This window comes from Botrytis fragariae, assembly GCF_013461495.1.
Source record: "Botrytis fragariae strain BVB16 chromosome Unknown tig00000225, whole genome shotgun sequence".
In the NCBI taxonomy this organism is placed as follows: domain Eukaryota; kingdom Fungi; phylum Ascomycota; class Leotiomycetes; order Helotiales; family Sclerotiniaceae; genus Botrytis; species Botrytis fragariae.
This window is the reverse complement of record NW_023501002.1, coordinates 675,726-688,512: the sequence shown is the minus strand read 5'-3', so window position 1 is coordinate 688,512 and position 12,787 is coordinate 675,726. Positions and strand designations below refer to the sequence as shown.

Sequence of the window (12,787 nt, the reverse complement as noted above, 5' to 3'; positions counted from 1 at the left end):
TATTCGAGCGTACATATTATATATGCATGGGATTCCGATAAGGAATCCGTCAACTACGTCACCAATTTTGAATTCCTCCCCTCTGATGTGTCTCCATGATTGAATGTGAGTTGGATGTAAAGATGTGAGAAGTGATATCAATGGTGGCATCGCAATCGCCTCTCATGCTAAAAGAGAATGTAATGGTTCATCAACTGAATATGCACGATCCCGTCATTATTAAAAGTTTGTTCTGTGTTCATAGCAGAAGTTGCAGCTTCTGAAGACATCAATGAAAGCGACTGTTCCTCTACTTCATCTTATTCCATTTCAATTCATCATATCATTTTATCATATCATTTCAATATTTGTTATCAGGAAATAAATGAAGATTGAGGGGAGAGATCGGCACATCTTAAGTTCCGATACTCAGCCGGATAAGGTGCTAGCTTATTCCCGATGGCGGGGATCTGGGAATCACTTGAGTGCATATTGACAAACAAAGCTCTACTTCTCGGTGCAAGCAATTGCTTATAGTCTAGTCGTATGTTTTAATTGTTTGCCCTTGAAAAGCTGGAATCTCTAACTCAAATACAGGAAATCATGTCGCTCTTTAAAGGAGCCTCAAGAACTGTGTTCAGGGCTAACACTGCGCAAAGAGCAGCAGCTTCAATATGTGGCGCGAGAAGAGCGGCGAGTAGTAGTCGAATGACCTTGGAAAGTCAACAAAAGGTTTGCTACCTGTCAATTGGACTCGCAAGTAGCAAAAAGCTGACTTTGTTCGTGATAGCTACTTTCAGCAAACCTTGAACATGCAGATCCAGCAGTCTTCAGCATTCTCCAAAATGTACGATTTCCCTCGCCAGTCCCCTCGATTGATGATACATAAAGACTAAAGCATTACGAATAGGAAAAACGGAGGCAGAAGCATTTCATCAACCTTATTCCTTCCGAAAATTTCACATCACAAGCTGTGTTAGATGCATTGGGAAGTGTTATGCAAAGTGCGTTTGGAGTTCAATAGCGGAATGAGTCAATGTTGACTTTCTGGCAGATAAATATTCCGAAGGATATCCAGGAGCGAGATATTATGGAGGAAATGAGTTCATCGACGAATCCGAGAGATTATGCCAAAGTCGTGCTCTACAGACTTTTGGGTTGAAAGAGTCAGAATGGGGTGTCAATGTTCAACGTATGTCTTACATCTGATATGGGAGTTCCTCACTCATAACTTATCTAGCACTGTCCGGCTCTCCTGCAAATCTTTACGCATATTCCGCTCTCGCCAATACACATGACAGAATAATGGGATTAGATTTACCTCACGGTGGTCATCTTTCTCATGGATATCAAACCCCTACCAAAAAAATTTCCGCTATCTCAAAATACTTTGAAACTTTACCATATCGATTGGATGAAAGTACAGGACTTATTGACTACGCTAAGTTGGAGGAACTTGCTACATTGTACAGACCAAAGATTATTATTGCCGGTACATCAGCGTACAGTAGACTCATTGAGTATGAGCGTATGCGTGAAATTGCCGACAAGGTTGGAGCATATCTTCTAGCTGACATGGCACACATTTCTGGTCTTGTTGCCGCAAAGGTTATTCCAAGTCCTTTCGAATATGCAGATGTCGTCACAACTACTACACACAAATCACTCAGAGGTCCTCGAGGTGCTATGATTTTCTTCCGAAAGGGGGTTAGAAGAGTCAACCCAAAAACAAAAGAAGAGGAGATGTGGAATCTTGAAGATCCAATTAATGCATCAGTATTTCCAGGACATCAAGGAGGTCCTCATAACCATACTATCACTGCATTGGCCGTTGCATTAAAACAAGCACAAAGCGTTGAATTCAGAGCTTATCAAGAGGCAGTTTTACTGAATGCAAAGGCATTTGCGAAGCGTTTGGGTGACTCAAAAGATAAAGGGGGTCTCGGTTACTCCATCGTCTCTGGGGGTACCGATAATCATCTTGTACTCATTGACTTAAAACCTCAAGGAGTTGATGGTGCTCGAGTTGAACGTGTTCTTGAACTTGTTGGAGTCGCATCCAATAAGAATACAGTTCCAGGTGATAAATCTGCCCTTAAACCTGGTGGATTAAGAATGGGTACACCAGCCATGACAACTCGTGGTTTCCAACCTGAAGATTTCGTACGGGTTGCCGATGTTGTAAATAGAGCTGTTACCATAACTCAACGATTAGATAAAAGTGCAAGGGAAGCAGCAGAGGCAAAGGGAAGAAAGAATCCTGGCAGTGTAAAAGCTTTCTTGGAGTACCTTGGCGAGGGCGAGAATGAGAGAGAGATTGTACAATTGAGAAGTGAGGTTGAGGAATGGGTTGGCACTTTCTCTCTACCATGGGAGGAGAGTACTTAAAAAGAGGAATGGAAGGGAGAAAATTCAACTTTAATGGGATATTCAGTAATTGTTTGGGGAAGATATTAGGATAGGTGCTGTGGTGGCTGGCATACTGTGAATGACAATATTATGCATGGCTTTGGTTCTCAACTCCATACCATTTTCAAAAGTTGATATTGATTCCCATGATGAGGTTGTGAAAGTGTTTTATGGAAACACTCCTCCATCAGATCTGATAGTGATACTAGTGAAACAATTTTCATTTGATCTCTTAGAAACTCATATGCCATAGCATTCATGGCCACGAGTCCCAGGAGCACAGCTTGATTGACGCTTTTATAGATATAAAAGTACAATAAGTCAACCTCCACAACTTGTCTTGTGCAACAAAATCATGAAAACATACACTTAGTATCAGCTAGTATATATACAGGCATCATTCCAATTATCAAGGGGAGAAGTAGGAGAAGTAAGTAATAAAATCATCATACAGAGCTTCCCCTCCTCTCATCCAATCCAACTCTTGCAATTTCCAAACCCCGTTGACGCTCGGACCACTTTCGCGAATGTTGAACTTGGACTACAGACAAGGCTCATAAGTATCGAGAACACTCAATCCATAGACCAATTCAATTACCAACCCATACGCCGTGGAATCCCAATCGCATTCCAAACATGGCATCACAATCCGTGGCAAAGGTGGCTCAAGCTGCTAATCGTGTTATTCCCGTTCACAAGGTATCTATTTATTTATTTCTCCATCACTTTAACCTCCATCCCTCTCCCTCTCAGCAGCTCAAGCCCCAATCTCAAACTTAAGTCGGAATCTAACATCCCCTCTCAGAAATACACCGTCCAATCCACCGGTCTCTGGGAAACCATCCGTCGCTTCCTCGCCGTCGATCCGACCCGCTCCAACGGCGTACCCCTCAACCCCCAATTCCGCAATCCGCCTCCAGGATCCAACGAGCCTTTTTCCTTCATCGACCCCGTTACTCTCCCCGCGGGTGATATCGCCGAGAATCCCTACTGGAAGCGCGATTCCCGTCGCTCGTATCCGCAGCTGAGTTTCGTGGCCCAGAGTGACGTGGTGGGTTTGTTGAGTGTAGGGAGTGAGGCTGCGCCGCGCAAGGAGTTGGTTGGGGAGACCGGGGTGAAGGAGTTGGTTAGGGTGGGGGAGGAGGGGAAGGGGGGTTGGCTAAGTTTTTTGAGAGGGAGAGTGCGGGGGGTGCGTTGGAGTTACTTGGTAGAGGGGGCTTGCCGCCTTTGCCGGCGAGTGTGAGTCCGAGTAAGAGGGTGGAGGGGGATAAGTATCATTTGACGGAGGAGAATGCGTATCCTGAGGAGTAAGTTTGGGTTCTTTTTTTTTATATTTGTGGTGGGGGGGTTTTGGGTTGGGAATTCGGAAGTGGAATGAAAATGGAAATGGGAGGATGGTACTCATGACATGACATGATACGATACGATATGACACGACCAGCTAACAAAAACCAGATACCCATGCCGAACTTTCAAATAAGTAAAGAAGAAGAAGAAGATGTCGACAAGATGATCGGATGATGGCGGGAGATAAGAAAGAAGAAGCATGCAGGGAAGAAAACTTGTACATATACATCCATACACAAAGGTACGGAATCGAGAGAAGAGAAGAGGAATCACATTACATACAAGATATTGAGTTTATGTCATTATGCTGCATGTATGTATGCATACAATTATAAGTATATTTCTATCTGTTTAATTGTTTTTTATGTTGGGTATGTTTTGCTTGCTTGCTGGTTTGTTTGTTTGTTTGTTTGTTTGTTTCTGGAAGAAAAAACTAGATGAAAGAAAAGAGAAACTCGTGAGGGTTTTTGGAAAAGGTATTATGAAATATGAAGGAGGAGATTGAGGAGTCTTGAATCTCGAAGCTATGGTAGAGATAAGGAAGTTGATGGGAAGAATGGTGTGTTGTTTTAATCTTCATTGCTATTTCGATCGCAGTCTCGATTCGGATCTGAATTTCAATCTTATGTAGGAAGAGATGAGAAGGGAGGGGAAGGTATCAAAAAATGTAGGTACATATGCATAGGTAGACAATAAATTCGGATTCTTCATATTGACATCCCGTTCGTTTCAGAATTCATTCGTGAATCCTCATTCTATGTAGGCACAGTCAGCTGGATGGAATTGAGGACTTGAGTTGTATTTTGTGTGTGTGTGTGTGTGTGTGTGTGTGTGTGTGTGTATTCGATTTACATATTCATTATCAGTGAGTTATCTATTCACCTTGTAGATTTGTGGATTTTGAGAATTCATGGAATTTGCTGTTTGTTCTGTTTGTTTTGGTTTGTTGTATTGGGGGCTTGGGGGGGATGGGGGATATGGGATATTGTTCTGGTTTGTGTGAGTAGGAAGGTAGAGGGAGATAGAGGTGTGGGAATGGAGTGTGGGAATGAGATAAAATAGGATGAGGTGGGATGGGATAGAATAGAACAGGATGGCAGTAGGATAGAGATAAGACAGGATGGGATGGGAGGATAAATTCCAGATATTATAGAATAAGGTGAATATAGATTAGAATAGAGATAGCATGGGGGTGGAATAAAAGTGGGAATGGAGAGCTCTCAGGCTAGAGAAACGCAGGTATTCAAAGGTATTGTTTATCATTGGGGGGGTGATATAGATGGAGTTGTGTTCGATATTTGATATCTGATATCTGATATCTGATACTTGATACAAAGAGGGGGAGGGGAGAGGAAAGATGTTGGATAAGTGCTGAATGGGTATTGATTAGCTGATTACTGTTTACTGTTTACTGTTTACTATCTATTATCTACAGGTAGGTGGGTATCCGCATATCTATCTTTCTATTCGTTTATATTCTATTTTCTCTGTGAATGGGAGTAAATAGGGGGTAAGTATGTAGCTTGATTATCCTATCTTGTCTCCTTGAGTATCTATATACTTCATCCTTTCCATTTTTTTCATTCCTTCATTTGGTATGCACGGAGTATAATATGAGGAATATGGAAGATGAAATAGGGAATAGGGAATATTACGAGGTACAGTAGACGAGACCAGAGCAGACGAGAAGCGAAAATAGGAGATAGGGAAAGAAAATAGGAGATGGGGAGTGTAAGAACATGGGAGTGAAGTAGAGCGATTTGGAAGGAAAAGAGAAATGAGTAGGAGTGATTAGTAGAGGAGAAATAAGAAATGAAGTGAGTGTGAAAAAGGAAACAGAGAGGAAGATCAATGAAGTGAGAAGGAAAAGTCGGGTAGAGAAATGGTGAGTAGAGGAGAAATAAGTATAAGAAAAGAAATAAAAAGAAAGGATAAATAAAGGGAAGGGGAAGCGAGAAGGGGAAGTAAATAGTTAGGAGGAGAAATATAGAGGGGAAGCGATGGGAAGGGAAGAGAGGTGGAGAAGTGGAGAGGAGAAGTTGATCGGGAGAAAGATGGACAAAGCGAGGAGATGAATCAGGAAGTAAGTAGTAAAAAGGGAAGATGTAAAAGGGAAAAGGGAGAAAGGAAAATAATGTTTGAAGTGAGGAGAGAAGTGATTAATAGAGAGGAGAAATGAGGAGGAGAGGTGCGGATTGATAGTGAACTGGAGGGGGGTAGACGAAGTGATGGGGAGAAGTAGTCAAGAGAGAGAAGGATAAACAAAGTAATTTTGATAAATGAAGGGGAAGGGAAATAATCTAGGAACAATTTGAAAAGAGAATTGAAGAGGAGAGAAGGAGAAAGGAGAAATGAATTGATGATGAATGATGAATGATGAATGATGAATTGGAGGGGCAGGATAGATGAGGTGAGAGAACTAAAGAGACATATATATATATTTAGAAGAGAAATGACAAGTAGAAGTGATAGAGAGAGGTAAGAATGGATAATTAATTAGAGGGAGAGGATGAATGAAGTGAAGAGAAACGAGAAACTGGCTGGGAGAAGTTGATCGGGAGGAGGTGCATAGATGAAGTGATTTGAGGGAAATGATTTTGAAGGAGAAGTAAGAAAGAGAAGTAGTTCTAACGAAAGGAAAAGAAGAGTACAAAAAAAATGAAGGGTGGATGAGGAGTCATAAGGAAGCGAAGAGCAAGGGGAGTGAGATAAGATGGAAGATGAATGAAGTGAGGAAGAGGAGCGAGGATAAATAGGAAATATATTAAACAGAAAACGAACAAAATGAATTAGAAATAGACTCAAAGGAAGATGATAAAGTGATTGAGAGAAGATGGATATACGAATATACGAAAAAATATAGATGAATAAAGAATAAAAGGAAGTGAAAAGGAGGAGTGAAAGGAAAAATTAAGGAGGAGAGGAGTGATTATCTCGTAGAGAAACATGGATGGTGAGGATGATATGGATTAGAAGTGAAATGAACTGAACCGAATTAGAGGAGAAGATGAAGATGGATGAAGTATGGAGTATGAAGTATGAAAATTTGATAAAAGATGAATAAACCGAAAAGGAGAGGAGAGGTGTGGATAGATACTAAATAGATACAAAAGGAAGTATAGACGAATGAAGTGATGTGAATAGACGAAGGGGAAGGGGAAGGAAAGGGGGAAGGAGAAGGAGAAGTGAGGAGTGAGGGTTTCGAGCGTAAGATTTTACTCATGAGTGTTGAGATCACAATTTTGAATATTAGGTCTTGAATCTTAGGTCTTAAGTTTCGAAATTTTGGGGAGAATAAGTGTATTTATATGAATGGGTGACTTGATGTATATAGATGAGTGGAAGATAGATGGATGGCTGGATGGAAGGTGTATAGATGAAGGGATGGTGGATGGATGGATGGATGGATGGATGGATGGATGGATGGGTGAACAGGTGACGACTGTATATGTATGACCGGATGTGTATAGATAGATGTGTATATAGATGGCGTAGTGTGATGTGTGCATCCATGGTTAGATATGTATTGATAGATGAATAATTGAACAGATGGCGTGGTGTGATGTGTATAATGGAGATCCATGTATGATAATTTGTATGTATAGATGACCGAATGGACATATGGCTGGATGTATACACATCCAATTCCCTCTTCACCTATTCATTATTCATCATCTATTCACTCACCAGTATCGAGAGTATCAAAATCACCAAATCACCATCAGATATACACACCTAAACAACTCATCCACAAAAGTAAATTGAATAGAATAGAACCTAGAATTCAGATATCATATCCTATCCTATCCTATGCTATCCTATAAAATCCTATCCATCTTTCATATCCATCTTCCATACCCAGTATCCTCCATATCATATCATATTGTGTTGTATTTAATGTCTGTCTTATTTGCACCCTATCCCGCATTCTCCGTAACGAAAAAGAAAAAGAGAGAAACCCCAAACTCACTCCATAGCACCTGCCCATACATAACATAAAGAAAAATTTGAATCGAATTGAATAGTATCAAAAGAGAAAGATGAGTATCTCTTCCTTCCCTGCTTTCTTCCTTCCACTAGTTTAAGTTGTGAAATGAGTATTGGGGAATAGAAAGTGGAAGGAGCCATGAAGGTAGATTGAAATAAGTATCCTTAGAAACCAATTAAACCAGCAGATAAGATAGATCAACCGAATCAAATCAAAACTATTCCATGCTTTTTGGCAATCCATTCATCACCATACCTCGCTTCCTTTTGATGCCCATCAAAAATCAAAACCAGAATCCGAAGATCAAATGAGAAGAAAATGTATGCATAAACGCATGCATGCAGTGGATGGACAGGGAGTTTATGCAAGTAGCAGCAATGCAGATGAATGAATTCATCAAACCACGCATTCATCCTGAAAATCAGACTCAAATCAAGACCTCCGTACTCAAGCTGTTGAAGTCTCAGCAGCTTTAACTTCGGAATCTTTGCCGTCAAGTTTTTCAGCTGTATCGGCTACATCGGCTGCAACTTCTGCTTTGGCTACATCTTCCTTTGATGTAGATGAGTTGGTCCCGTTGGTACCATTTGTTTCTGGGATTGTTGGTTCCTCGGTTTGTTTTTCCTCTGAGATTGATGAGACTTCCTCTTTGGTTTCTTCTGCGGTTTCATTCTCATTTTCCTTTTCAGTTTCTTTCTCTCCTTCTACTGCAGCTTCTTCCTTCTCAGTTTCTTCTTTCTCAGCACCAATCAATTTCTCTACAAGCTCAAGTGTACCCTTAGGACTTCCAGCCTGTGCAGCCAACACCTTTCCAGATTTGTCAATAACAAATACACCTCTAGTGGTACCCTTTGCATTTTTCAAACCAATTGCGGAGATGAGTGAAGCCTTTGTGTCGCAGAGAAGTGTATAAGGAAGTTTTTGATTGGTTTTGAAAGTGGTGTTGGATTTGGGGGAATCTTTTGAGAGACCATAGACGGTGTAGCCGGTTAAGAGGAGAGTAGGATGAGAGTCGCGGAAAGCGCAGACCTGGGTTGTGCCTTGAGAAAATTAGTGACTGGATAAGGATCAAGTTGAATGGATGAGAAATGAGATTGAGATGGATGGATGGATAGATGGATTGATAAATATTGACGGAGTAGGATACTTACATCCTGGAGTAGAAGCTTTAGGGTAAGTAAAAAGTACAACACCATTCTTACTCTCGGAAACAAGTTTCTCAAGTGTCGTCTTTTCACCTTCATTCGTTTCAATTTCTCCACCGAATCCTTTAAGATCGATGGTTTCACCAACTACAGCTTTTGTTGTTGCTGCTGGAGCTGGAGCTGCAGCTGAAGCTTTGGAAGCTTTAACTTGAGGCAAGGGAGCTGGAGCTTCGACTTTGGTTTCAGTCTTTGCTTTAGATCCATTTGTCTTTGATGCAGGAGCAGCTTTGGTAGCTTTGGTAGCTTTTGGTTCAGCGGCTTTCTTAACAGTTTCCTTGACTTTTGCGACGGTCTTTGCGACAGTTGACTTCTTTTTGGCAGGAGGAGCTGGAGCAGGAGGCTCAGCTGGAGCAGGACGTTTTCTTAACGTAACGGGCATGATTGTGTATTGTGTTTGAAAATATTGGAAATTGAAGGGTGGTTGTTGTTGTTGTTTTTGTTGTTGTTGTTATTATTGACGAGGTTAGTTGTCGCGATTGTTGGTTTGCGATAAAGAGAGAGATCTTATCCGAGATGGATGGGGAAGTGGTTCGATGAAATACAATTCACTTATAATTGAGTAGATAATAATAATGATAATAATAGAGAAGTGATATGTGTGATACTTTTGAATTAAGAAAAAGGAGAGATGGATAGGAAAGAGTGAAGAGAGAAAAGATCAAAAGGAAGATGTTATGTAGTTAAATTATAAGCTGAGCAATCACTCAATAATCTCCTCACTCCCCATCCATTCTCTCCAGCCACGGGGGCTCTGGTTACTTCCTGTACCGTGCAAAAAACAAACAAGGTAGGTTACTTTTAGGGGGAATGATAGATAGTTTCGTCTTTTTGGGTGTACAGCAAGCAATTCACGCGTTTTGCTATCTAGTTCTATGATCTGTCTGAGATTGTGTATTTTGGAATGTAATGTTTACTTTATTTGGAGAGGACTTTGTCTGGTGTATGTATCTACTAGGTAGGTATTGGACATATTGACATATGTCCATGTTCTATATTCTGGACAGGTTAGAGGATTTCAGGAAATATGAGGTGAGTATCAAGTTTCAACCTATCAGAGGATGATTGAATGGGGATTCACCAAATGGCAATCTGGACTGATTGGTGGATTTGGTTGGTTTGTGCATGCAAAACATGAATTGGCAAAGTCGGGGAAGGGGAAAGCTTTGGAGGATATGGGTCAGGAATCAGGATGGATGAAGAATTGTGGAGTAGATGAGATATTGATTGGTTATGTGGAGGTAGTATGGAATTGTTATTTGTGTAAGAGAGAGAGAGAGAGAGAGAGAGAGAGAGAGAGAGGAGAGGATCATCAGAGAGAACTTATTATTTGCGATGCTGTATGATATATATATATATATATATATACATGTATCAAGACAGACATAGAAAATCGACGCTCCATTCAAGTGATGAGATTGAAAGTCTTTTGGAAGGATAGCTCATACGATGGAGATGAATATCTTTGGATGATATTAATATTCCAACTTCATTTAATCATCAGAGCTGAATTGTAATGTCGTCCGCCGTTACTTGATATCATTACTTGATACATATCTTACATCTCGAGACACGCCCAAACAGACACTTACTTTCGAGGGAAATCCTATACACGCACAGAAAAGTCCAAGCAACTATCGTAATATCGTATGGTAAAGGCTGTAACCTCGACAAATGTACATTTCCTATTCTCTCCTTTCTTTCCGTCGTGCATGGTATCCAAGGAAAGGGACACAGAAGTCATGTCAATATCAAGTGCCCTCGCACCACACCTCTTAGGACTAGTCCATCAGCCAGGTCCCTCCAAACTAACCTCCAAGTTCCCACAGAGACCGTCCAAAAGGAAGCGTAACGGGAGCCCCGCACATCAACCAGGCACTAGAAGCTTGTGAGTTGTAAGTTGTCGTCTGTACATAGTATAGTATACATGACAAGCTTCAGGGTTTTGAGTTTGAAAGACGGCCAAGCTAGAGTCTAGAGTTCTCATCGGGTAAAGTCTTTTATGGTTTGATCTCTACTCCTCTGTACAGTACTATCAAACTACTACATCCATTGCCGTCCATGTAAAGGTCCTCGGATCATATCCCGAGTTGTTCTCTGGTTTAATTTAGTTGGTTGGCCAAAGGGTAACTTAAAGTCTCAGGTCCAAGGTCCAAGGTGCAAGGCCAATATCGTGGCCCGAGGGATAGAGATATACGATGTACTGGATTGGACTGGTCTCGAGACTGGTTAATCGGTACAATGGATAATATGATATTTGCCATTCCAGTATTACCCGGACCCACGAATGTAGTGGTGTAGGTAGGTTAACTCGGATCCGTTCAATTCCAATTCCAATTCCAATGTCATTTGTTGGTTACAGGTCCTTGAACGGTCCTTGAACGGTCCTTGAATAATGATGATATTGATGATCCAAATGATGCAGGTAATCCATTCAACCACCAATCCAAATTCATGATAACCCATATCAACACCTCGATAAGGAATACCTGGTAATTCTACAACTTTCCATCACATCTCGTATTAGGAATTGAGAAAGACCATTCGTCCGGGAATCGGAGAAACGATAACCAAGGTCAAAAGGGACGAGATGTGGAAGATCTTCTCTTCTTCTTAAGATCAACAATATGGAGAAGAGAAGGAAGAACCTTGACTCTCTGAGACATGATCGGATGGAAATTAAGCGAAACACCGATGGCGAAAAATTTGATTTTCACAAGCAAAAAAGTGGTAGAGGGAAGAGAAAAGCTCAGACAAAATCCGAATTCGATCCGACCCTTTATCTTCAAAATCCTATCTTACTAACAAATTCGATATTTCCTATAAGTTTATAACTATCTGACTCTTCCTCCTTCTTGATTACGACTAGCAATACCTATCATACATTTGTTTTTTGCGATACAATAGATTAATAGAAACACGATACATCAATCAAGTCGCTCCATTCACGATCGACAATTACTCATCGATACTTAAAAATACCATCCCTACGATAACTTCTTAGTCGTTCTAAGATTACAAAAAGAAGGGTCCAAATCTCCAACAAGCACACGACCAAAGGCACACGATCAAAATGAAGGTCTTTTCAAGCGATTGCAAATTCGATTACTCATGGGAAGAAGTCTCAACTGCAAACTGGAGAAAGTATTGTCCATGGAATCACAAATCTACCCATGTTATCGCCGTCGATACATTATCACGACATGTAGATGCTGAAACTGGAATTGTATGTTCTTTTCTTCTTCTTCTTCTTCTTCTTCTCCTCTTCTTCTTCCTCTTTCCCTTCCTCTATCTCCTCCTCTTCTTCTCCTCTACACACAAACCACAAATACTAATCAATCACAGTTACGAACCGAACGTTTAATCACCTGCCAACAATCAGCTCCAAAATGGCTTCAATCTCTCATGGGCGGTAAAGATACATCCCACGTCTTCGAAACCTCATATGTCGATCCGATTACCAAAAAAGTCACAATGACCTCTACCAATCTTACATTTTCCAATATCATCAATGTGCAAGAAACCGTTGTCTATCAACCTCTATCGGCAAACACAACACAATTTGTACAAACGGCACAGATTACTGCATTATGTGGTGGATGGCAAAAAGTGAAGAATGCCGTTGAAGACGCGACAGTTACGGCTTTCTCGGAAAATGCACGAAAAGGAAAGGAGGGATTCGAAGCAGTTTTGGCGATGAGCAGGAGTGTATTCAGCGAGGAAAAAATGAGACAGCAACAAGCGGCTACTGTTACTGCATAAAGTTCGAAATTTGAAGGCAGTTTTGGAGAGGGGTTTGCGTGAGAATATTCCGGTCCGATCCGAGATATACATGATGAGATTCATATTATTCGAATCTTAT

The 12,787-nt window shown here is 40.9% G+C and overlaps 4 protein-coding genes across 4 annotated transcripts; 3 read left to right on the top strand and 1 right to left on the bottom strand.

Moving 5' to 3' along the window:
• Positions 1-582: 582 nt before the first annotated feature.
• On the top strand, positions 583-2,367 carry Bfra_011276 (putative serine hydroxymethyltransferase protein; the record flags this gene model as incomplete). Its single annotated transcript, XM_037341604.1, has 5 exons — positions 583-711; positions 770-826; positions 890-983; positions 1,034-1,171; positions 1,220-2,367. 5 exons carry the CDS (start codon positions 583-585, stop codon positions 2,365-2,367), a joined length of 1,566 nt encoding a protein of 521 aa, XP_037188416.1.
• A 657-nt stretch (positions 2,368-3,024) lies between these two features.
• Bfra_011275ia (putative nadh-ubiquinone oxidoreductase kda subunit protein) lies at positions 3,025-3,909 on the top strand (the record flags this gene model as incomplete). The annotated part of the gene is made up of 3 exons (XM_037341603.1): positions 3,025-3,087; positions 3,194-3,520; positions 3,844-3,909. The coding sequence occupies 3 exons, from the start codon at positions 3,025-3,027 to the stop codon at positions 3,907-3,909; spliced, it is 456 nt and encodes a 151-aa protein (XP_037188415.1).
• Positions 3,910-8,170: 4,261 nt separating this feature from the next.
• Positions 8,171-9,307, bottom strand: Bfra_011274 (putative merozoite capping protein-1 protein; the record flags this gene model as incomplete). Its single annotated transcript, XM_037341602.1, has 2 exons — positions 8,171-8,763; positions 8,875-9,307. 2 exons carry the CDS (start codon positions 9,305-9,307, stop codon positions 8,171-8,173), a joined length of 1,026 nt encoding a protein of 341 aa, XP_037188414.1.
• Positions 9,308-11,845: 2,538 nt separating this feature from the next.
• Positions 11,846-12,687, top strand: Bfra_011273 (putative protein msf1 protein; the record flags this gene model as incomplete). Its single annotated transcript, XM_037341601.1, has 2 exons — positions 11,846-12,151; positions 12,271-12,687. The coding sequence occupies exons 1-2, from the start codon at positions 11,999-12,001 to the stop codon at positions 12,685-12,687; spliced, it is 570 nt and encodes a 189-aa protein (XP_037188413.1). The 5' UTR covers positions 11,846-11,998.
• Between the last annotated feature and the right edge of the window lie 100 nt (positions 12,688-12,787).